The sequence below is a fragment of the Rhinatrema bivittatum genome, chromosome 12 (assembly GCF_901001135.1).
Source record: "Rhinatrema bivittatum chromosome 12, aRhiBiv1.1, whole genome shotgun sequence".
Taxonomy (NCBI): Eukaryota; Metazoa; Chordata; class Amphibia; order Gymnophiona; family Rhinatrematidae; genus Rhinatrema; species Rhinatrema bivittatum.
In genome coordinates this window covers 11721686-11746657 of record NC_042626.1, presented here as the reverse complement: position 1 = coordinate 11746657, position 24972 = coordinate 11721686, and the positions used below count along the sequence as shown (strand labels likewise).

Here is a 24972-nt window from a genome sequence, read left to right as displayed (position 1 = left end):
ATGAAGCATTTTCTGTTTTGTGCACTGAGAGTGCTGGAAGCCAGTGAAAATAGGAGCCAAGTCCTGGACTGAGAGCACTTCATGTTAGCAAGTCACACAGTGACCCTGGCAGCTGGCCTGCAGGCGTCCGCTCTGCTCTACCTGAAGTAAAGTCCCTTTCCTTGACTTACGCCAATTCGGCTGATTTTGGTTTTTTCACCATAGACCCTTTTTTCCTCGTTTCAGGTTCGAACTGTGTAGGGCGCAGGTGATGCCAGCAGAAAAGCATTCTGGATATTTAGTTTTGTTTTTCATGATGGAACAGGCTATGAAACCCTGAATGGTTTGGAAAGAGAATTTAAAAAAAAGAAAAAAAATAATAAGACCAGGCCAAACTATATTGATGCTCAAACTGCCATTCGCTCCTTCCATGAGACATTTTTTGTGGTTCTAGTGTTGGCTTTTCTTATCAAGTAATGAACCAGGACAAGTAACGTGGAAGCCTTGATGCCTCTTATTTGTGTGAACCCTGGGATCTGCATGTACACCCGAATGTACATTTGTCCAGAATGTCTTCTTAATGACGTCCTGTATTCTCTGCCCCTTCCACTCCTGACCAAGGGACAGCAAGGAAGCTTCCCTCCCCCCTCCCCATAGGATGAACCTTTCCGCGTTCTCTGTCCCCTGATTGTTATTTACTTAAAAGGTTAGACCACCTTCACCAGAAGATCAGAACTGGGATTTTTGGGTTTTTTTAAATCTATATTGCCAGACAATTATAACGCCAAGCACAGGGCTGCTCATGCCTGCTTGCATTTATTCCAAATACGTTCCCCAGCTGAGAGAGACAGTGCTCAAGGGACAGCAGCGGCTATCCAGTGTCACATAAAGTGTAAGCCACCTTGTGTGGACATGGTTTATAAAACCAGACACTTAATAGAAGCATCAAAAGAACAGCCAAGCAATCAACATGAACTCTTAATGAGAACAAATCAATAAAGCAATCGCTGACTCCCCAAATAATCTTTTCAAAACCTTTCAGAAACCACAACTGATATTTCACGCTGGGAGAGCAAGTTGATATACTTATTTAGTGTTATGATTAGGTGTTTTGAGAGTAATTTCCTTCTGCCTTTGCAAGCCCTTGTGAACTGAGCTCATGGAGGGTTAGAGTTGATCTTAGAAGGAAGAACAGCAAGCACAGCCTCTTACTTGTCCTCGCCCCCCACAAAACCTACTTCTCATTCATCTGTCAAATGTGCATCTGCCATGGGACCTGTGATCGTGCGTGAGCGTAGGCCTCGTTCCCTTGTTTCATGCACTCACGTATCCCAGCCGCTGCTGCTCTACCTAGAGAAGTTCCCAAGTGAGGGGAAAGCCAGAGCCCAGATGGAGCCTATGGACCTTCCATTCCTTATCTGCCATCATATTCTGTGCTTCTCTCCCCCCCCCCCCCCTTTCTCTTATATATATGTAGAGAGAGAGATACGCACACAAATAATATGCTTCATGAGGCAGAGGGAGCAAGAGCTGAGTTAACCTGTCACATTGATTTAGCAGTCCTGACAGCTTACCCTTGTGAACACTCGTTATTACCCCCCTAGTGGTGTCTCATGGGGCGTCAGCAGCTGCCAGCGCCTCCAAAAGCCCTTGGAAAGATGTTTCACCTGCAGGGGTGCAGGCCTGTTGGAAGGGCAGTGGTTGTCGGGGTCACCTGCTCAGCTCCTGCTGGTGCTCTGCGATTTCTATTTTTTTTTTTGGGGGGGTATATGGAGGAATCTGTTTTCCAGTGATATTGATCCGTCACTTTTCATAAGCACCTAATTGATGATAACAAAAACGTTTCATCTTGAAGCAGCCCCAGGGTAAGCCCCCACCCATTCTTTGTTAAAAAAGAAATTGTATGATTGTAACTCTGTTCAAAGACATCGGTATTTAATTGGCAAAAACTCTAGCTCTGTGTTTGAACCTCCTGGTTGCAAGAATTTGCAAATCTTAGAGGGTAAGCAGAATGATGTAAACAAATAGTGCGTTACTTGGGGGGAGCCCGGCGCTAAATGCTGTGTTCGCTGATAAACAATTCTGGTGTGGCGTCCAGGTGTAAACAAAAGGATTAAAAACGAAAATCCTTTTATGTCCCTGTATCAGTGGGAAGTGTCCATGCCCTCCAGACACAAGGAAGTTTGCTTTCCGAGTTACTCAAATCACTGGGTACAACAGTCAATACAACTGTGCGCTGTATTTACTGAGTCCCACCTCAAAAGTAGCTTGAAATGCCTTACTCAGGGCCAGGCAGTGTTCTCAGGCTCCTACGGTGTGGCAGCTTGAGCCATTTCAGCTTCTTATTACCAGCTCTCTTAGGCCTGCTTGCGAACCTTACCTGCAAAAGGAAAAGGAAAAAAACGTTTCCTACCTGATGCAGTAAAAGCTAAAACGGCTCAGACTGCTGTGCAAGGGGAGTCTGGAAACCCAGCCCGCCCAGGAAGCCCAGCTGGTCTGAGCTACCGCACACAGGGGGCGATGCCGAGTAGCCCATGTTGCTACGCTGCAGTCGGCTTTTCGAAGGGCAGCAATGCGCGATGTTCGCCTTCTGAAAATTAGCAACTGTAAAACGCGCCCACTAAAAGCACCCAACGTTCCCTCCTGTTTTTATGGCGGGCCGCACGCCGCCTAGCGATAGATTTCCGTGCAGTGTTCTTTGAGAATGCCGCTCGGTTTTCCTTGGCTTGCGCGTGCCGTGCTTTCCCCCGCGTGCACTTGTGCTGTGACCTGCGTGCAGCTTATGGGGGAGCCTTGCACCTGCCGTTTGCGTGGGTGGCGGAGGGAGTAAAATAGCCCACGCACCTTTGAAAATGGCTAGGAGGTACTCTGATGTACAAAATTACACGGGTGGTGAACTCCGTGCTCCGAGGAGGGCGATTTTTGTACAGGGGCCAACATGCCCAAGTAATCCAGTATCTACCCAGGTAATGGGTCTGAAAATTGTCCTCCACACGTTTTAGATGCTTGCAATGCTATAAGTTTCCTCAAAAAAAACGCAGGCACGCTATGTTTCAAAGGAGGTTTTTGCCTTGGATGCAGGGAAAATACTGCCTTCAACAACAGAAGTAACATTAGCGAGGGTATGGACAGCTCTTCTGTCTCTCGAAAGGGCAATAACGGGTCTTAGGAAGGAAGTGCTGGAAGTTAAAAATCAGGTAAAATCTAATGGGAAAGAAATAACTCTCCAGAATAATAAGATTGAGAAAATGGAAGGTCAGAAAGTAGCAACTCAAGAATGATGGTGAAGTAAATAAAAGACTGGAGAAGATTGAAAACAGCATGAGAGCGCATAACTTAAGGTTTATACATTTTCCTATATTTAGAAATATTTCCCCGATAGACTTGTTTGAGCTCTATCTATCTCAAATACTAAAGATACCAGAGGAAGTAAAACCCGTCCATTACCAAGGCTTATTACCTTTATTCTACCGAGGTAAACCAAGAGAATACTCAAGGAGAATTGCTACCAGATATAACAACTAAATTGGAATCCTCTCAAGAGGTGGTTGTTTCTCAAAGAAGATCATTATTAGTATCCTTCGCTTTCTTAATGGATAAAAATAATGTTTTTAAACATTACTGTAGGAATAACCAAGCCCTATTTATTCTTTGGTCAAAGTATTATGATTTAATGCTCCATTTGCCAAGCTCTCTCGTACTTCTTCTATTTTACATATTAAGTTCAGTAAAATTTAAGTTTTTCCTTTTTCTGTATAAATATTGGAAATATTTCTATAACTGCACTTGATGTGATTTCAGTAACAAGTGGATGCTTGCATTTATCTTCACTATCTTGCGTGAGCTGTAACGGAGCCCGTGCTTGTCTTTCCAGCTGGCTGGGTCCGCCGTCACTGCTGTGAGCCTTTGGCTTCGATACGGCGGAGAGATTCCAGAGCTGCTGACCCAGGAGAGGATGTTCCCGGTATTTTTCTACACAGGTAAGCCAAGCACCAGGAAATGATTGCCCCGGCGATCGTAAGGTTCAACACTGTGCAAGATCTTTATATCTTGAGCACAGAATAGGAGAAAATAGGACAAAGATGAATGATGAAATAGCTCTGATGCCGCATGCTTGTAGATGATAAATTGGCTGGCACTGAAGTATTCCTTGAAATTAGCACACCTTTAGTGAAAGCCACCATCCAAGGCCCATTAGCACTGACTGATGTCTAGCTCTGTAGGTCAAGTTGGGCGTAAAAAGACGCATTCATCATTGTTAAGAGATTTGTGTTTTTATAACTGTATTTCTTGATATGATAAGGAAACTGTCATGCAAAATTAGCATGAAAGCATGATGGATGGGGTCTAAGTGGTAAAGTGAGTTACAGCTAGCGCATGTTAAAATGTGATTAGCATAATGTACATGTATTAACACTGCCAATGCGACGTTAGTGCCCCCCAGAGACGGTTTCATAAAAAAAAAAGGGTTCCGTTTTTATTTCAGGTGCCTGCTTTAAATATGCAAATACCATGGTTATGAGCTCATTACTCATTGGTTCCTGTAAGGAAGCTGATTAAGGAATCTGAAAAATATTTGTTTGGGCAGTAAAATTGTAAGCAATGAGTCATTGCTCTCGGCATGCCCGGCCGAAAACACTGCACATTGCATCATGGGAGTGGCTTGCTTTTCAATATTTGCAGTGCTGTAAATTCAGCTTTTACCTGTGCTTCCCTCCACACACACACACACACACACACACCATGGTTAGCATCAGAAGGGGAGCAAATCAGATTGTAGCTTTCATGCCTCAAAAGCATATTTTAGTAAGTTTTCTGGTTAGACGTCAATGATCGTTACCAAGCCAACCTATGACTGCTCATTTATAAACCCTGCTAGGATGCTGGACCTGGAGCCCTACATGAAGGTTGAGCTTAGGGAGACCAGTAACTGGAGCAGTGGATGGCAAAGACCCAAAATGCTTCCATCTGTGGATGTGGTAGTGATAAACAGCACCATGTGAATGGAAACATTGCAGCATCTTAGCTGGTCTTACAGTAACACTGCCAGCTCCCCTGATTTCCCTCAGGCTACCCACGTAAGGTGTGGAGTTTATTTCAGGAAGATGGGATGTCTCCATAGCCTTGCTGGCAGGACACCCACACGCTGTCCATGTTATCATGAATAATTACTAGACAGGATAATGAGAAAGCATGCACTGGATAAAAAATGTAAATATTGCCGTCCAGGTGCGATAAGAAAACTTGAGGAATTGATATTCCCACTGCAATGTTCTGTGGCTTGCTCCAAATGCATGCATGCAGACTTTTTTTGCTGGATGTTAAGAACTCGTTACTGTAATATTGTACCAGCAAATGCATGACAGAGGTTTTCCAGTGGCTGTGGTCAGAAGTGCACTTTAAGGAGAAGACGTTTCCTTTCTGTGTTTTTTTTTTTTCCCCCCGTTTTAGCCTAGAGAGACTATGGCTCCTTTGAGTTATGACATCATGTCTGCATCCCATGGGAGAAGTGTCACACCCAGATGTGCTGCAGCTGTCTCTTGCTGAAGCTGCAGATGGTAGGCTGCTTTAGATGGGACAGGGGAGCTGAGAACTGGCAGGTAGACTTGGTTTTGCTCTGAAGGACAGCGTCCTTCCAGGCCCCAGCGTTCTGCCTCTGCTCCATACCAATGGAAGCTGAGGCTTTACCAAACAGGATGCATACAGTGCTAATGCCCTCCCAACGGACCGATGTTCTCTTATAGTTCAGGCAGCAGAGCAGTTTGGTTGCAGAGTCACTGTGTGCACGTGCTGCTGGGTCAGATTCCCTCTGGGTGGTATCCTCCCATCTGATGCCGTAAGCTGCAGCGTGACCTTCTGTATCCTGATTGAATCGTGCGCCTTTGAGATGGTCCCATCACGTAGCGAATGTTTTCATGACAATTCTGAACGTCAGAGATAGAATAAAACAGCCGCAGCTTTATTTGCAAAATCAGGTCTATTTGCAGCACACTGTGGGCCAGTCGCATTCAGACTGGCTGCCGTACAAAAAACAAAACCAGGCAGTCTAACCCTGAGGTTGTCTGGCCTGCTATGGTATAGATAGGCCTAATTCCTGTCCTGCCATGTTCAAGCCAAGCTGTCCTTCCCTACTCTGTCCCCAGGCCTGACTAAACTCAAGCTTTCTCATTCTTGGGCTTGCTGGTTGAATTCTCTGGCAGGTCAGTTCAGTGTCTGCTCCCCCACTGACTCTGTGTGAAATTGGGCAAGTTGTGTTATAGAATCAAAGACCATACAGCCCGTAGGGTCTGCCCCATCCACACCTCCCACTTAGGGTTACAATTCCTTCCCCTCCTTCAGTGATTTTGTCCCAAGCTTTCTTGGATCCTGACAAATGTCTCTGTCTCCACCACCACCTCCACCTGGAGGCAGTTCAGTGCATCCCTACCCTATCTGTTAACAAATAGATTACTCCTGATTTTATCTCTTTGGCTCTCATGGCAGGATCCCTTGTTCTAGAGCCTCCTTTCTATTGAAAGAACCCCACCTCCTATGCACTTAATCCTTGGGGGTGGTACTTAAATGTCATCTTATCAAACCTCTCTCCTTTCGTCCAGATTCTGAGGACGAATTGAAAAGCGTTGCTCGCGCAAAAAATGCCCTGCAAACGTGCAGAAGTGGGCTACGTGCAAGCAACGGGGATTTTAAAAGCCGCAATCTATGGCACGTGCCAAAAATAAGGGGGGAGGAGCAGGGCATGGACGTTCCGGGGCAGGGCCAACATGCGGGTAACTCCATCTTTTAAAACCGGAGGCCGCAGCTCGCTTTCACTTGTCAGCATGAAATTCTCTGAAATAGAGCATTGTTTGACTGGAAGGCAACTACATAATTGCACCTTAATATCAATCAGATAGGTCTCCCAGTTATTAAGAGGTCCATATTCAACAGTGCGGAGAGTGGACAATTTATCCCGTTCCACTTAACTGGATAAACTCTGATGGATATTCGGCGGGGCACTGCTCTGGTTATAGCTGGGTAAAATCCTAGTTAGCTGGACAAACTTATCTGGTTAATTTTAGGGCTTCTCTCTGGCAGAACCAGACTTAGCTCTTAGGGATGTTCATTCGTTTCTCAGAAATGCAACAAATGAGGCTATTTTCGGTCTGTTGCGAATGGAACAAAAATATTTTTGTATTCATTATTACATTAAAAAAAAAAGTGGATCTCTGAAGCCAGGGTCATGGCCTAGCCCCGGCCCCGGACCCTGCTTGGTGCAGTTTTTTGGTCTGAGAAGATCAATCAGAGCCACAGGAAGCCCTTTTATTCCCTTTCTTTAGCAGTTTGTTGATGTTTTTTGTTTGTTTAATTTTTTTTTTTATTGGGGGGGGGGGGGGAGGTTGGCAAATGAACCGAACTGAAAAAAATATTTAAAAAACCCAAAATGTATAGCCCGCACTATCAGCATTACTGGGTGGCAAACGATATTGCATTCACATTAAAGGCTTCGGGGCTGCTACACCTCTGCTTGCTTCGCTCACCAGCCCCGCCATTGAGCTCTCTCCACCCTGGACTCCATAGTCGGGCCTAGGTGGAAAACGCAAGGAACGGCAGAGCAGGGCGAGTGACTTTAATGAAAGGAAGGGTGGGGAGAGAGCAATATTTATTTATTTATTTATTTATTTATTTATTTATTTATTTAACAGTTTTTTATACCGACCTTCATAGTAAATAACCATATCGGATCGGTTCACATTTAACAGAGGGTATAACTGAAGGAACAATTCAGGTAAACAATAGATAACAATAGATAGGAATAAGTCAAAGTTACAATCAACGGGAATCGAGAACTTGGAAGCTTAAGAACAAGCTGGAAAGAAGATAAAGCAGGTAATAATTATAAAATATACGATAGTGAGACAGGGTTAAAGCCAGGTTAATATCATTTTTGACCTCACTCCTCCTTTTTTTTTCACCTTGACTGAGTGCATGTGCAGGTTTTATGGCTCCAGCAGCTGGTTGTGTACATTATTGGTGTCTTGTACTTGCTCTGTTGGGGATGGAGGAATGGGGGTAGGTGTGTGTGTGTGTGGGGGGGGTCAGGCGTTCAGTGGGGAAGGTGTGGGTAAGTGTATAGGTCAGAAGACTTGCAGGGGGTACTAATGGGGGTGGGGTATGTGGTGATAGCTGGGGTACGTGGTATGAGTTGGGTTGGGTTGGTGTGGTGTGTGGAGGAGGGGTTTGTGCACACATTTTCCCCCATGCCCTCTCCTCCCCATCTTTGTGGGAATGATGTGCATGTGTGGTGGTTATCATACCATTACAGCCTGCAGGCCTCCAGCTACTCCCAGCAGAAGAATCACTCTCCGTTACTTCTGGAAAGGAAGCAGGCATGCATACGGCTCAGGAATGCTATTAAGACGCTGATCTCTTTTCCCTCTGTAGGATTTCCCTTGCTGCAGAGCAGAATAAGTGTAGAAGTAAAGTCTTTTGTAGGAAATGCATTCTTAGAGATGTCATTAAATGTATTTATTTATTCATTCATTTATAATATTTTTAGCACACTTTTCCAAAATTGCTCAAAGCAGGGTACAAGATATCTGAACTCGTGCTGAAGAGTCCCCATCGTTGCTGGAAATCTTACCCTAGATTGTATCCATTAGAAGGGAAGGATGGCTAAATTCTCAACTGGACACCTTTAGGGACTAAAAGAAAGACATTTGTAGGGATGCCCCTTGTCGGTACGACACCATCTCACTTTTTGGAGTTTTTTTTTTTTTTTTTGCTAACGGGCATAAGGAGCGGCATAAGGGAGAGGTTAATGCCTCTCTGTAGGTCGTTGGTGAGGTATTTTCCAGTGCTGGAGGCCGTTCCTCTGAAAGGATACAGACAGGCTGGAGGTGGCCCAGAGGAAGATTACCAGACTGATGTGAGCTCTGCACCAAAATTTATTTATTTATTTATTTAACATTTTTATATACCGACCTTCATGAAAGAAATTCATATCAGATCGGTTTACAAATAACATGAGATGAGTCTTAAAGTCCTAAATACGTGCACCCTAGAGGAGAGAAGTATGATAGAGACATTCAAACATTTTGTCACCAGAAATAATAATACTCTAGATTAGAACAGTGATTTTTTTTAAGTTTAGGGTTGCAGGTCAGGGCCTCGCTCCTGAAGCCCTTCGGTGAGGAAAGGTGACCTGCGCCAAACCCCGTCCTCGGGCCGATGCAACAAAGTGCGCGCAGCCTAACGCACGGCTTAACGAGCAATTTGACGCGTGTTTCGGATGTGCTAGGCTGACACCCGATGCGATAAGAGGATTAGCGCGTCCAGTACAGGCATCCGAACAGGCGTGTAACTAACAGCGCTCGCCACATGTAAATGCCATGCAGATAAGGCATGGCATTTACATGCCCAAATATGAGTGCAGGGAACAGAAGGGTCGTCTTCATGGTCATGCAAGTGGTGGAGCTGAGATTGGACCTAAGGTCTCTGAGCTCTGAGCATGTGGCTGCACTGCCATCTCTACCCAGCGCTGCCACCAATCACCTGCCCCGCCAGGAAAGGAATAACGAAGCATTTCTATGGGACACAAGTGGGTAGTTTGTATGTTTTAACTATTAGTTTATAATTTCTTCCTTGCTGCCCTGCAGCTTCAAAGGTGAACTAGACAAGGCCATTTAATGCATGATAATCTGCTCAGGGGTCTACATTTATTTGGGGTGCATATGTGCTATTTTTTCTTACTCCTGTCACATACCAGAATTTCTGTAGTCCTCTAGGATTTCAAGCCAAAGACAGCTGGTGAAGGCGATGTCGCCCATTCGTCCTTCATCTCTAATAACTAAGGTGACATTTATTATCCGAACCACAAGTATTGAAAAGATAATTAGCAGGCCCGTAGCCACTCGTGTTCAGAGAAGCCCAGATCCTAAAATCATCGAGAGGACGCGTCTCCTCCTCCCCTTCCGGACTGGAGCGGCGGGCAGTTTGTTGTAACTATTGGACTGGCCAGGGACCACCTTCTTCTCGGTTGCACGAGGTGCGGAAAAATCCTGGGGAGAGGAGCAGCCAAGACCTTTCTCGGTCCCGGGTCACAAGCGATGATGTCTGTGTGGTCGGATCTGGAGGTTGGCGTTTAGCAACGGCAGCGCCCTGCTGTGAAAGGAGAGGATGCAAGCTGCTCTTCCCCGGGACCTCCCGGCTCGGCACTTTCCGCCTTGCTGCACCTCCGCAGGCCTGGAAGGGACCTAAGGTGGTGCATCGGGGCCCCCGTGGCTGAGGTCCAGCCTAAGAGTCCACCTTCGGGAGGCTGCTTGGAAATCTCCCTGATCACAGTCTTGCTAATTTTAGCCTTCTTTTCTACAATAAATACATTTTCGGAAGCCTCTTGGCTAGATTGCAAGCTCCATGGAGCAGGGAATGTCTCTCATGTGTCTCTCATAGACACATGAGAGACATTCCCTCTCTCATGTGGGTGGTGGACAATGTCTCTCATAAAATTGTCCACCACCCACCTATGTAAACAAATTTTGTATATAGTATTTATTTTGTATATAGTATTTATTTTATTTATCTACTTTTCGTTCACCCCTTCTTTATTTCTTACTCCAAGTTAAGGCATCCTTGTTATAATGTAACTGTATGCTCCTTATCTCTTGTTGATTGGTTAATTATACTTTCTGCTTAGTTCATTGTAAACCGAGTTGATTTGATTTGTATCAAGAAAGTCGGTATATAAAAGCCTTTAATAAATAAATAAATAAAATGTGTATTTCACCAGCGCCACAGGAGTGATAAGTAGCAGGAGTTGTAGTGGTGGTGGGGTTTTTTGTTTTTTTTATAGAAAGGTGGCTTCACAGGACAGCGGTCCCCTCTGTGCTTTTAACTCATTGAAATTCGTTCACCACCTCATCCCCCGCAGTCATTGTCAGCGCTTCAGCCTGGCATCGTACCTGCCCGTCACAGCACACACAGCTGCACGCTTCCTCCTTACTGCTAAAAGCTTCTGAACCTCTGGGTTTTCCCAGCAAAATCTTTCTAGTCTCTCATCTAAGAACTCCAGGGGCCATATATTTACTACCAAGACCTGCTTCTTCTTTTTTTTTAACTTGTGCCCCCAGGTCTAACCACCGGTTTTAAAACAAGGGAGGCCCTGCCGTGTTGGCTTGGAAGCACGAGCTGCTTGCTTTCTGCTGTCCCCATCATCTCTTGCTGTTAATATATTAATAATTAAAGGTGCGGTACATTAATGGCTTCTCTCCAGCTTGGGAGGCTTGCATTGTTGCTGCCTTCCAACTTCTCTTCGCACGAGTTTTCTGGTCTGGCATGCCAGCTTTCCACTTATTTTGTGGCTCGCCACCTCTGGCAGGCCTTCCAGATACTGAGCGAGAGCTGCTGTGAGCTTGCCTCTGTTTTCTTGGGCTCTCCTCCTGCGCGGGTATCTTCCTGACTCCGTCAGCTTCACGGGCTACCAACTTCTTTTACAAGCACTGTCAAATTATAACACGGGGTTAGACCATCATTAAAATTTAAAGTAGCAGTGTTTATTGGTTGCTTCTTTTTTTTTTTTTACTAATGAGGACCTTTTAACCCATATTATTATGTTAATCATTAGATGGCTTATACCAGGACGTTTTGGGAAGACCTCCAGGGTAGTGGAAAGAAAGCCCTCCCAACGTTACAAGAAAATGATTTTAGTTTTGTTCTCCACCCTCTGCCTTCTTCTAAAACTGTGACACTGCCTGACTTGCTGGGACGCCCTCCTAGCACAGTCAGCTTGCTGCCTTACAAATCCTTTGAAGACTCAGTGAATTTACCCTGCCTGCCCCGCAGGCAAGCCCGAGTTTGTATTGTGCTAAGCGCTCTCCTCCCTCAGATTTCTGCCTTTTTTTTTTTTTCCAGCTTCCTGGCAAATCGGCATTCCCTGAAGGACACTGCTCAGTCCTCACCGAGGACTTAAACCTCCTTAAACTTGGACATGCGTTCTGACGAGAAGAAGGAATGAGTGGGAATCTTCCAGCACGCACGGGGAATGAGGCAACAGAATTGGCAAACCAAGAAAATAGCTTGCATAGAAAAACAAACAAACAAACAATAAAAGAGGCATGCAGATTCTGTAAAGCATTACTGTAAATAGTCCCACATCTGAGTGCACAGCGCGTATACAGAGAGGTGCAAGAAGGTGGCATGGATTATCCACCGGAAACTGTGCAAACACTGTAACACCGTTGGACCAGAAAAACACTGGGATCTCAACCCTGATAGACCTGTAGAGAGTGAAGAAGTTGTGATCGCCAGGGACGGATTTCAAAACACAACCCCTCAGAAGTGCTAGTAGTGCTGCTGTCACTGCTGCCTTCACAGCCCCCTGGACCGCTGAACCCCCTTGTACCAATCTCTTCGGCTGCATCTGCCTCCAGACCTCAGGAGCTCCAGCGATGGAAGCTTTGATTGCAGTGAGTGCTCATAGGCCCCGTGCTCTGCATGGAAGCCTGGAGGGGATGGGGCCATCGTGGAATCTGGGTGGGATCCAGTTTAATCCCTATGCACGCTCACTGCACTAGGAGGATATGTTGCTGGAGCAGAGCTCTGAGGTCTAGGGAGCGGTAGCACAGCAGGGACTGAAAGGGAAGCTTCCAACTAAGCAGGATTGGAGATCTGTAGGGCGATGGTGGGAGTAACTTTGCCACCCCCCAGGTTTTGCCATCCTAGGCACAGGTCCAGTAGGTCTGTGCATAAATCTAGGCCTGGTGCCCATCTGGGACATTCCAATTCCAACTGATAAAAAGCTTGCCGGGAGAAAACTGGACGCTGTGGTAAAACTCAGTACCAACCAAGTCCTCTATGCAACATATGGAGAGTGAGAAGATCCTTAAGTATCAAGAAATGCAATCAGAGTCCAAGAAACTTGACAGAAAAATACAGAAAGAGTCCCAGTGGTATTGGGCACCATTGACTGGATTACAAAACGCTTTCAGGCATATCTTGACATGCTGCCTGTACATATTACATTCTCCGAACGCCGCAGAATTCAAGAAGAGCACTAGCAGTAGATGTGAGTGGCAGAGATCATACCCAGCCTACCCCGGCAGGCATAGGAGCGTGAGTCCTTCCTGTCGTGACATGTGTGAAATGAACCCATTTGGAGCAATCCCTCGAGAGAATTTGCTTTGTCTGCTGTTTCCAGGGGATTCCTGAAGAGCGCTCCTTACTCCTGATTAACTAGAAGAGAACTCATTTCATCTTTCACGCCTCTTTCCTGCCAAAGGGAGAGTTTTTCGAACTTGGAGGACAAATGAGTAGAGGACAAATGCGATTCTCTTCTGATCCCTTTCCTTCCTCTAGAAGTCTACAACTCCTCTTACTGGCTTGGACCGTTTCAGTCTTTATGTACAGTACAAAGGGGTATGCGACACTGGGCCGTACCATCTTGCACCCAGATCCTCACAGGCCCAAGCGGGGGATATATTTTATCCTTATTGCCGTAGTTTGAATTATTGGGCGTTGCTTGATGTGTCTGATGCTTTGAAGTATCTTATTGGTGTTTAGGAAATTTTAAAAAGCTTTGGATATTCTGTTTTGGCCCCTTCCCTCCTCAAGCCCAGGCTTCCTGTTACCATGAAAACCCGTGCAAGGACCAGGGCACCGCAGGGGCATTCTGAGCATGCGAGGGCTTGCAGGCCCTGCACATTTGCTTCCTGAGGTTGCTTCCTGAAGCTGCTGCTGCGGGGCCGTCACATGTTCGGAGGACAGAGATGCGGCCACAGGCCCAGGTCAGCGGCAAGGCAGTCGCCTATGCCTAAATCCAGTCCTACGATGAGCTGTGGAGCTTATCCTAAGCAGTTTGCATTTTCTGGGTAGAAAAGGGGGGGCGACAAGAGCAGGAAACCGAGACTAGATCAACTTCTAAACAACTTAACATATTCCAGTAACATTTGCTGACTGCTCATTTAGTTCATTTTTCTGTTTATTTAAAAATCATATATTCCACTCATTTCCTACAACATTCAAGGCAGCGCACACAAGTTTCATATATAATTTAATGGTTTCCAGCTATTTCTGTACCTTTGTGGGACGTTTAGCCCCTTTATCCACTTTGGGCAGGGTTCCAAGTATTTATTTTCTCATCACCAGATAAGAGAGCTTTCACCAATCTAGAGCAGGGCCATATTTAAAATGAAAAAGGTGCTCTTGTAAGTTCTGCACTCATATATCCCACATCCACACTCGGAAGAGCGGAGGAGAGAGACTGAGAAGCAGGGAAGCCAGGGCTCAGATCGCAGTCATGCAAACTTGTGATCTTGGACGAGACAATTCCATTTGCCTCAGTCACAAACTTAGACTGTAAGCCCTCTAGAGAAAATACTGAGCACAACTTATTGTGACTTGCCTTGAGCTTAGGGTTAGAAAGGTGAGCAATCAAATCTAAAATCCATTATTCTGGCTGAGGCTTTCGTAAAATGCTCATAACCACAGCAGAACACAGGGTTTAAAGGGTGTCCAGAAAAGACGGTTTCTCTAGTGAAATGCTGGAGCTTTAGAGAACACCGTGAATGAAATAGACAGATCTGTTCCATGTGTCTCGGGTGGCCTAGAAACGCCCAAAAACCTGTTTACAGATACAAGCAGACACTTCCTATGAGGTCTAGTTATGCACAGATGCTTTGCCCATGAGGATTTCCAGTTCACCTTGGTGACCATTATCGTCAAAGCTCGGGAGCCCTTGTACAAATTATACGTGCACACAACTAGCTTTAATTGTCTTCTGCTACAACACGGCTTCTCAAGGTTTTTAGGATATCCACAATGAATATGCCTGCGATAGATTTGCATGCATTGCCTCCATATGCAAATCTCATGCATATTCTTTGTAGATATCCTGAAAACCTGACCGGCTAATGGGTGCTTTAGGTCCAGCTCGAGAGAGCCAGATGTAATGAATGTTTTAAGAGCGAGGCGCAGAGTTGTTGAAGACCACATAAAGTCCTCTTGTGTGTTCCCTTTCCAGAGGTAATGGAAAGCAGGGTTGACAATTCAGAACAAAGATCTCATTCATGCACCACAAAAAAATCCCCTTTTTATTTTATTTTTAAGGTTTCCAGTCAGGGGAACTCTTGTCACGTTTTCCAGTGCCATTCCGTAGGCCAAGCGTCCAAGTAAGGAAATGAAAACTGAGGAAATATTTTCCCTGACAACCCTGGGCAATGAGCTGCCAGCGCCCTCCAGCAGGGAAGCAGGGCTGGCTGCCCCTCGGACATGCAGTGTTAACCAGCGGAAGGCAGGGCATGGGATCAATAGGCAGCCTCGACTGTGTATGAGGGACAAGCCAGCTTCCCAGGCCGCTCGGCTCCTCTAATAAGTGAGTGCCTTGGGAACCCCACTTGTTCCTTTGTCAGGGCTCAGTCATTTATTTGATTTGATTTGCAATTCTGCTTTTCAGCACTTCAGAGTACTATGGGTCTTTCCCTCTCCCCAGAGGGCTCCCAGTCTGAGAGAGAGTAAAGTGACTTACCCAAGGTCAGATTCGTGGGCTGAGAGTCAAGAAAATGTTTTATGAAAGCAGTGGGATTTTGAGGTAGCCTTGGAAGACAGAGAAAGGGAAGTCTCTGTAGACAGAGAAGGGGGTGATTGTGGGGTCCTGATGTAATTCTGAGATTGTGTACAGTAACATAGTGGTTGACGGCCTATGGGACCGGTCGGCCCCTCCAGTCTGCCTGGTTGTTTCTCTGGCTCTCTACATTTCTCATATCCACCCCCCTCTCCCAATCCCAGGTGTTATATCTAGCCGCTTAGCTCTTTTCCTACCTCTGCCCTCTGTAACCTGTCCCAGGCATGTTCAAATTCTGTTAGAGTGCTAGCCTGCAGTGCCTCTGCTGGAGGACCTTTCCAGGCCTTGTCTTCTTATGTCTCACATTTCATCCAACACTCAGACCCCCTGTCATGTCTTAGCACCTTGACGAGTGCCAGCTTTATGCTCCTCTTCCCATTTCACTGAGTGGAGATGTGAACCAGTGACGTTTGATGCAGAAGGAGCAAACTCCGCTCAGCTCCAGGTGCATGCACCACGCAAGTCCTGCAGAAAAGACTGGGACGCCATCTACAGTGAAAAGGGCTTGGGAAATATGTCAGGGGGCGAGTGAACACAAGGCTGATGAAACAGCTTGGAAAATGCGTCTCCTGACTACTTGATCTGAGTACTAAATTTTGCAGTCGGGCATTTGAACTTGCATTGCTCTTCGCTGCAGTCAGACCATCTCCAGAACGCTAATGCCTAGTGGGTACTCATTGGCAAGGGTGACACATTGGTCATTTTATTGTTGTGAACCGCCTTGATCGGCTGTACGAGTAAGCTATGTGCGCTATATAACTAATGCCCAGTTGGGTACTCATTGGCAAGGGTGAGGCATTGGTCATTTTTGCCATTGGTTAAGCTCCTTCACAGCGGTCTCTGGTTCTTCTTTCGTGCAAATCTTCCAGCGCGGCTTCAAGGGAAACTAACTCGGGTTTTCATTCTGACCTCTTGTTTGATGTGGGCTCTGCTCTCTCACGTTATTATCATCCCTGACAGCCGCTGCCCAGTCTCACTAAATGCTTTCTATGGTCTTTTACCGTCAGATCCGGTATTTGGGAGGACTTCGATGTGCGCCGCGCTTAATCCTGTCCAACGTTTTCAGAAATCCTCCTGCTGCACTTCAGCTGGTGCCTCTGCGCCCAGAGCTTCCTCCTGATGCTTATTCCCTGCATTACTGTACCCTCACTTCAGCCTGGCCTCGCAAGGCGGCGGTCGTGCCTGTGTGTCTGCGTGTGCGTGCTCAGCATCTAACTGAGCTGCTCCAGTCAACGCCGTACATGTAAAGCTCGTCTCCTGTGGCAGGAACCAGTTACTGGCCTTGCACATGCTCTGCGTTTCAAATTATTCTCCTGTTCTGGTGCTTTATTTCTTCGCTCTGGGGAAACCTGAGGCTGAGGCATTTTAAATCCCCGCCCTCTCCCAGGCACCGACCCCCCCCCCCCCCCTTCCTACAATCAGGGCCGGTGCAAGGGTATCAAGCGCCATGAGTGAACTTTCAATCTCGTGCCCTCCCCCTTGCACCCCTGCCTATCGGTGGCAGCTCTGGCACCGCATCTCCCTCTCTCGCCCCACTCCCCCTCGGCCCTTTGCTCCCTCCTTTCTAGCCCGCTGTCTGCTTGGAAGCCCCTACATTACAAACACAAGGGCGCTGGTGTCTCGGTGTTGGTTTATTGTCAAGTAAAGAGCGAGGTAGCCCCTCCCTGACTTATGAAGCAACTGCAGGCGTAAATAAAACAGGCGAGAGTAAAGCTTAACTCCGGTCCAGGTCAGTTCGCAGTACTTCCAGGCAATGCTTGAGGCACAACTCACAGACTTTGACACAGGGCTTAGTGCACAGTCGCGCCGATGCAATGCACTGCGCTCGGCTCAGCGCACGACTTTACCGGCGCTTGCACGCGCGTCTAAAACCCCTCATGAAATAAGGGTAAGATTAGCGAGTCCAAAATGCGCGTCCAAACAAGCGCAAAGCTCTCTCTCTCTGTCCATGCTGTATCCGTGGCCTTGGCTACAGGCTCTCTCTCTGTCCATGCTGTATCCATGGCCTTGGCTACAGGATGTCTCTCTGTCCATGCTGTATCCATGGCCTTGGCTACAGGCTCTCTCTCTGTCCATGCTGTATCCATGGCCTTGGCTACAGGTTTTCTCTCTGTCCATGCTGTATCTATGGCCTTGGCTACAGGCTCTCTGTCTGTCCATGCTGTATCCATGGCCTTGGCTAAAGGCTTTTCCTCTGTCCATGCTGTATCCATGGCCTTGGCTACAGGCTTTCCCTCTGTCCATGCTGTATCCATGGCCTTGGCTACAGGTTGTCTCTCTGTCCATGCTGTATCCATGGCCTTGGCTACAGGCTTTCCCTCTGTCCATGCTGTATCCATGGCCTTGGCTACAGGTTGTCTCTCTGTCCATGCTGTATCCATGGCCTTGGCTACAGGCTTTCCCTCTGTCCATGCTGTATCCATGGCCTTGGCTACAGGCTTTCCCTCTGTCCATGCTGTATCCATGGCCTTGGCTAAAGGCTTTTCCTCTGTCTATGCTGTTTCCCCTGCAGACAAAGGGGGTCCCTGTCAAGTGTCCCAGCGTGGGTTTTACTGCTGTTCTGCTACAACAGCGAGTGCTCTGTAGCCACAACAGGCCCCACACCAGGCGTGCAGTGCCCCGCCATCACAACGAGCCCACAGAACGCGAATGCCACCACAACTGCCGGGGCAAAAAAAGATGATTTGCACCAGCACAAGAAACCCGTGCGCCCATGCACTCGCGAAGCTGCCGAGGGTTCCTTCAGCAGCCTACATTGTGCCGTCTTCTGAAAGACATTATTGGTTTTGATAATTGTATGTGTTTTTGTGCATCTTTTGGAGAGGGGATAGGTCTGGTGTTTAAAGAAATAGAAACACGATGGCTGAAAAAGACCGTTCAGCCTGTCTTGTATGCTCATCCCCACCAGGTGCTCAGCTCTACAATCCCTACCACTCCTTCAGAGATCCCCCGTGCTTTCTTGAATTCAGATCCTGTCCTTGTCTCCATGGGGAGGCCGCTCCATGCATCCACCGCCCTCTCTGTAAAGGAATATTTCCTTAGATTACGCCTGAGTCTACCCCCTTTCACCCTCATCCCACGGCTATGAACGAAGCCCTTTCCCAAAGCTTGATGAATGCCTGGTGCATGTTACAGGGTGCAACTGAACAGGAATGGTAATTACACAAGCAGCAGCGGGAAACGTGAAAGCCGGTTTCAAATTTGCTTTTTTGACTTTACCTAATAACAATGAGGAAGCTGAGCTTAACTTCCTTCCTTTTGCTTTTGTTGAAATAGATGTAAGTACCATGCAAGGAGCAGGTGTAAGGCTTTAATGTTAGAGTAGAAGAATCGCGTCCGGTGCAGGGCCGGCCTGCGGGTGCATTGGCAGCGCCGCTCCCCTGCCATGCGGAGGGACCCGGCTCAGGCCTTACTCTTCCCTGGCTGGCCGGGGCTGCGGAGGCTGCGCTGGGAGGGGAGGGCATTCCAGCCATCGCACAGTGGCAACACCCGGTGGCCCGGATTTAGGGCTCGTTGCTTCCTGAAAGGTGCACGGCCCCGGCCCTTGTCCGTCGCTACGATGAACCAGAGGGAACAGTCCCCAGTGGCTTGTGGTGCCAGATCCCAAGCCCAGTTTGGTCTGCTTTGGTTTACTGATTTGATAGTCGGCTTTTCTTTCACCACATCAAGGTGGCTTATAAAAAGCCAAGCCATTGATAATTATTAGAATTACGTAAGCAACACAACATAAAAAAAACACGATTCCAATTCAACTGAAAGCCCAAAAGAGGAGGAGGAGGAGGAAACTGCCAGACTGCCCCCACGAGAAAAGCAAAATCATCTGTGCATCCACAGGTAGAAAGATCAAGCAAAGAAATGCACCTGTAACCCCTGTCCCACCAGTTAGTCTGATGCCAGGGCCAGATTGTGGCCCATTGCTCCTGAGCGTCTTACCTGACGGGGGGAAGCAAATTCCTGTCAAGGCCCTAGGGTGTTTTGGAGGTCCCTTTGCAACCCAAGTCCCAGTGCAAGCAAGAAAAATTGCACCAGGCAGCAGTTTGGGGAGGGCAGGTAATTTAAAAACAAAATCCTTTTTCTGGTTTACTTGATGCAAGCGAACAGTTTGGTGTACCGGGCATTTACTCCGGGTACATCCACACAACCAGGGAGACGCGGCGTGCTGAAGAGGTGAAACCGGCTGGAAACCTCCTCTGGTTCTGCAGGCTTCCTCTCCACGGGGCCAGCACCTGCACCGCAAAATCCTCCCAAATTAAGGCTGTGCAATGAATTTACTTCCCCAAAAGGATTCCGTTTCCTAAAATAGATTTTTAAAGTTTCCAAAGTTGGATTATATGGGTTTTGGTTTTAAGTTGAAGAAAAGGTAATTTCGTTGATCCCCCCTCCCCACACTGACTCTCCGTCCCCGTCTCCCCCATTCTTCTCCGGGCCCATCTGTGTTTTGCACGTGCAAACGTCCCCACTCCCCATTTTCCCCGGCAGGCGATGCAGGCTGACGTCGGGAAGGTGCGAGGCCAGCTCGTGTGCTGAAACTGCAGGATTGTAAAATGAATTGACAGCTGTTCTGCGTGGGTTCCACATCTGGGCAAACGGTGGAATTAGCACACACTTGAAGCCTGCGAGTGCTGACATCGGTGGCCAAGGCTTGTAGCTAAGCCTGACACGTGTTTCCTTTCTGCCTCTCTGTGCACGGCACCGTGTGTGCAGTACATGGGTATGAATTAGAAATCGGGAATATTCTGACGCCCTCTGCTGGTAATAAACAGCTTCTCTTACTGTAGTGGGTTGTTTGTTTTTTTTATTTCCCATTAAGTTGAAAGGAGTGGATTTTCCTTAACGATTCAAGATCTTAGTTTATGGTTAAAACCACTTAACCTTGGGGAGGGGAAGGGATGACAGTACTTGGGCTGCAGCTAGGAGAAAGAGAAGAGTTAGGGGTGCTGGGAGCGAGCAGCTCTACCTGCAGTCGTACAATGGTGGCATAAACGCTGCCGTGCACTTGAAATTTTCACTATAGGATTTTATATCTCACATTTAGCCTGTGCCATTTTTTTTAAATTTGGATTAAATTTGCGGTGCTCTTGAGATCTCTCAAAATGGCGTCACCAGCGACTGTAATTTTTTTTTTTTCTACTAATCAAAAACGTAGGTACAGCAGTGAGTTGTTGGCAACTGGCTCCAGATTTTTAGGACAGGTTGATCCAGTCCTGGATCTATCCCATTGCAATGCTGGGACCTGTAGCTCTGGCTTCACTACGGCAGTAGTGCATGCAATGAAGTAAAACCTGGACCAGGTCAGCCTGTCCTGAAAATATGGAGCCAGTTGGGCAACCCTAGGGTGAGGTGCGCCCTGCCGTACCAGTGCTCCAGCTGTTCTGAGAAACCCGGTTTTAAATGTCACGGTTGTGAGCCTTTGGACTGTGTAGGTGAAACCTCTAGGCCCTCGCCAGCAGCTGGTGGACACGCCCTCACTGGGACTGGAGCTGGAGTTTCACCTGTACCAGCCCCGTTCCCCGCGGGTTGAGCCTGTGGGTTGCAGGGGCTGGCAGGGCTTAGGCGAGTGTCCCTTAAGGAGCAGTCAGAGAGAGTCCAGGTACAGACAATGGTCAGGGCAGGTGGTGAGCAGATGATGTCCAGGTCCAGGTCAAGGGTCAGGGCAGGCGGTGAGCAGATGATGTCCAGGTCAAGGGTCAGGGCAGGCAGTGAGCAGATGATATCCAGGTCCAGGGTCAGGGCAGGCAGTGAGCAGATGATGTCCAGGTCAAGGGTCAGGGCAGGCAGTGAGCAGATGATGTCCAGGTCAAGGGTCAGGGCAGGCGGTGAGCAGATGATATCCAGGTCCAGGTCAAGGGTCAGGGCAGGCAGTGAGCAGATGATGTCCAGGTCAAGGGTCAGGGCAGGCAGTGAGCAGATGATGTCCAGGTCCAGGGTCAGGGCAGGCAGTGAGCAGATGATGTCCAGGTCAAGGGTCAGGGCAGGCAGTGAGCAGATGATGTCCAGGTCAAGGGTCAGGGCAGGTGGTGAGCAGATGATGTCCAGGTCCAGGTCAAGGGTCAGGGCAGGCAGTGAGCAGATGATATCCAGGTCCAGGTCAAGGGTCAGGGCAGGCAGTGAGCAGATGATATCCAGGTCCAGGGTCAGGGCAGGTAGCGTGCTGGCCGGGTTGGCAGCATCCTGGGCTGTGGTGGTAAGTGTAGCTGGTCCCGGGCCCATCCCCCAGCCGGCCAAAATGTTACACGAACAGGGTCAGCTCTAGGACCCTAAGGTCCAGTTTGTTCTAGGCTTCTCTGTGGAAACCGCCAGTGTGGGTGTCAGCTGGTGCCAGTTGCCATGGCGGCTTTTGTAGTGCAAAAACACATCCAGGACCTTTAGTCCAGACACACTTTGCATATTTATTTTATTTTTTATATATATATATTTATTTACCTTCACACTTATCGTCGGATAGAACCAGATGTATTGTGTGAGACTCAGCGACAACAACAGCAAAAAAAAACCCAAAAGATAAAAAGAACTGATTGTCCTTGAGCATTTTTTGGAGAAATGAGCAAAGACTGAGAGGTAATTTTAATCAGCTGCTCTATTACCGCAGTCGAGCAGCTTTATGCAAATGACCTCATCTTGGTCTTTTCCCCCTTTCTTATAATATGTACCTCATCTGCTTAATGTGCTTCTGCTTTTTTAGGTCATTTCTCATGCATGCAGTCCTTCTTTCATGATAGTTTGCTTTTTTGCTTTTTTTTTACTTTATATTTTTAACCAAACACCAGTCCATCCCTGAGATACCTTTTGGTTTCCTTTGTTAACTGTGTGCAAGGCAAATAATCCGAACCGAATCCTTGCAGGCTCGTGCATGAGACCCGGCTGCTCCCAGGGAATCCTGCAGTAGCTGCCCCCTAATCCCCGCCTGATTCTGGATGCATTGCATGACATTTTCAAACAAAGCACCAAGAAACGTCTCTTGTAACTTTGGTATCCGTGAACAGTGTTCCTGTCCGGGACAGCTGAGCGGCAGCCTCGGAGCGTGCGGCATTCCCAGCAGTAATTCTATTCTGAGCTATTTCCACAGGCTGACGACCCACACCCTGAAAATAGCCAAGTCTCAAGTGTTCATTGGCCCGTCTGCAAAAATAGCATCAGCTGTCAGAGGGGAGTAAAGGCCCTGTGCCTGACTTCAAGCAAATCCGTACTCTCGCACGAGGAATGGTGCGAGCCAGTGCACCCCTCTGCTTTCACAGGAAGTGGCCCACGCCAACAGGAGGAGGACTGAGACCCCCAGTGAGAAACCCGGGGACATTTTCGGGAGCGAGTCAGGAAACCCTGGGGGGGGGGAGGGGAGATTCAGCAGAACCCCTGGCCCCCCTCTTCTTAACGGGATCTTCTCACCATCTGCAAACCAAAGGCACAGGGCCGGCCCCATGAAAGACTGCATGTGGTGCAGTGAACGAATCTTACTAGTGTCCGTGGGAGCTGAGAGGAGACCCAGCGCCTGGCATGCTGACCCCCATTAGCCATTATCCACCCTCCATTCATGCTTGGGTGTGAGGTCCAGGCATTAACACATGGGACCTTTTCTACCACAAACAAGGCTCTGGGCCTTGCTGCGGGGAGAGAGGTGCTCGCGCCTTTTCAGGGGTGCAGGAGTGGTCTAGTCTAGGGGTTAGGGCAGTGGGATGAGAAGCCGGGGAACCCCCCCCCCCCCATGGTTCAAATCCTGCTTCTTCCGCTGACGCTCCTTGTGACCTTCACCTTCCGGTGCCTTAGGTACAAACTTAAAGGTGAATTTTAAAAGCCCGGCGTGCGCATTAATCGGGGGATGCGTGAATAAGTGGGGCTCGCGCGCGCGCCGACTGTATTTTAAAAAGCGCCCAGATACGTGCGTAAATGCCACGGCACACGCGTCTCGCAACTTTTCAAAACTGGGCGGGGAATGGGCGTGCTGGGTCCTGGCCAAGAGATGCGCGCAGATACTTTTAACGCCCGCCAGCGCACTCCCCGGTCCCCTGCCGGGTAACTTTACTTCTGCTATGGATGGCTTTTAGTAAAATAAAAAAAGATGGAGCCATTTTGGGAGGGGTTTAAAGGATCTGGGGTGACAGGGGGAACCAGGGGGGTCTGGGGGACCTAGCTGTTAACTGGGTGAACTGGTGAATAAACTGGGAATGGCATCAGAGCACGCCCCTTTTAAAATCCCCCGACTTCACACGGTACAAGCGGGATTTGCGCACCCACGTGCGACGCATGTTATAAAATAGCTACGTCCCTGAGCGCGGGAAGATGCACGTGCGCAAATGTGCGCCCGCATGCCAGTTTCAAGGTTGCCGTCCCTGACTGGAAGCCATCTGAGGCAGAAAAATACCCAGTACAGTACCTGAATATCACTCACTGCAAAATGAATAATTTCAGCTCTCGCTGAGGGCAGAATGCAGTTAATTTTGTTGGCATAATTCAGGCTGGAGCTCACATTTGCTATGTAGGGAGCTGCATCCTCTACGGCTGCATGCTGGAGAGAAACATCCTGCCAGTTACCGAGCTCTCCCAGTTGTGACTCATTGAAACAAGATGAAGCGTGCTCAGACGAAAGCAGACGAAAACATTACCAAGCCCACATGGGGGTGCTAGAACCCACCATTTAATAAATAACCAGGAGCCACAGATGCACTGAAGGGTTTCTCTCGTTCTGTGTCTGTGAGAACAGTCTTAGCATTTCTGGACATAGGTATTGTAAAGTGAAATTAATTCCACTCAAGCCAGCAGCTTACCATGCAGCCCTGGTGAAGAAGTTTAATTTTAATGTTGTATCTTTATTGGATGTGTGTGCTTTGTGCATGACTAAGAGGAATAGATTTATTTATTTAGATTTGTATATTTCGCTTTTCGGCACTTCAAAGTGGATTACCTTCAGGTCCTGTAGGTATTTCTCTATCCCCAGAGGGTTCACAATCTAATTTTGTACCTGAGGCAACGGAGGGTAAAGTGACTTGCCCAAGGTCACAAGGAGTGACAGTGGGATATCTTCACATCCTTAAAGACAGGATGAGCTGGCCCTGATTGTACCCCATTGCTTCTACAGACTTAGAAGTCCAATTTCTCAGAACATCCATAGCTGCAATGGGTTAAAAAATCAGAACTAGCTCAGCCTGTCCTTTAGGCCGTGGCCTCCTCATACATGACATATCTTACTGAATAGCCCTACCAGTTGCGAGGTGATAGAACAGAATTAATTATTCTGAGCCCTGCAGTTCCAGCAGAGTTTCTGCTAAGATTCATTGAGCTACCGTCATCTTGGAACTTCTCAGCAAACTCTACCACTCTCCTGCAGTCCCAAAGCAAACTCATCCAACAGCACCTCAATAAACTCTACCACCATCCAACATCCTGGTCAATAAACTCTTATCACCATC

The 24972-nt window shown here is 47.7% G+C and overlaps 1 protein-coding gene across 2 annotated transcripts in view; it reads left to right on the top strand.

Moving 5' to 3' along the window:
- TSPAN2 (tetraspanin 2) overlaps positions 1-24972 on the top strand; it is a 69510-nt gene that overhangs the window by 25328 nt on the left and 19210 nt on the right. Inside the window, exons 2-3 of one of the 2 annotated variants that reach the window (XM_029573014.1) lie at positions 3854-3959; positions 11866-20629. In XM_029573014.1, coding sequence (XP_029428874.1) covers positions 17325-18254 — 930 coding nt within the window. In that variant the 5' untranslated portion in view covers positions 3854-3959; positions 11866-17324 and the 3' untranslated portion in view covers positions 18255-20629. Of the gene's footprint in view, positions 1-3853; positions 3960-11865; positions 20630-24972 lie in introns of those variants that run through there. The other variant, XM_029573015.1, reaches the window with a different exon arrangement.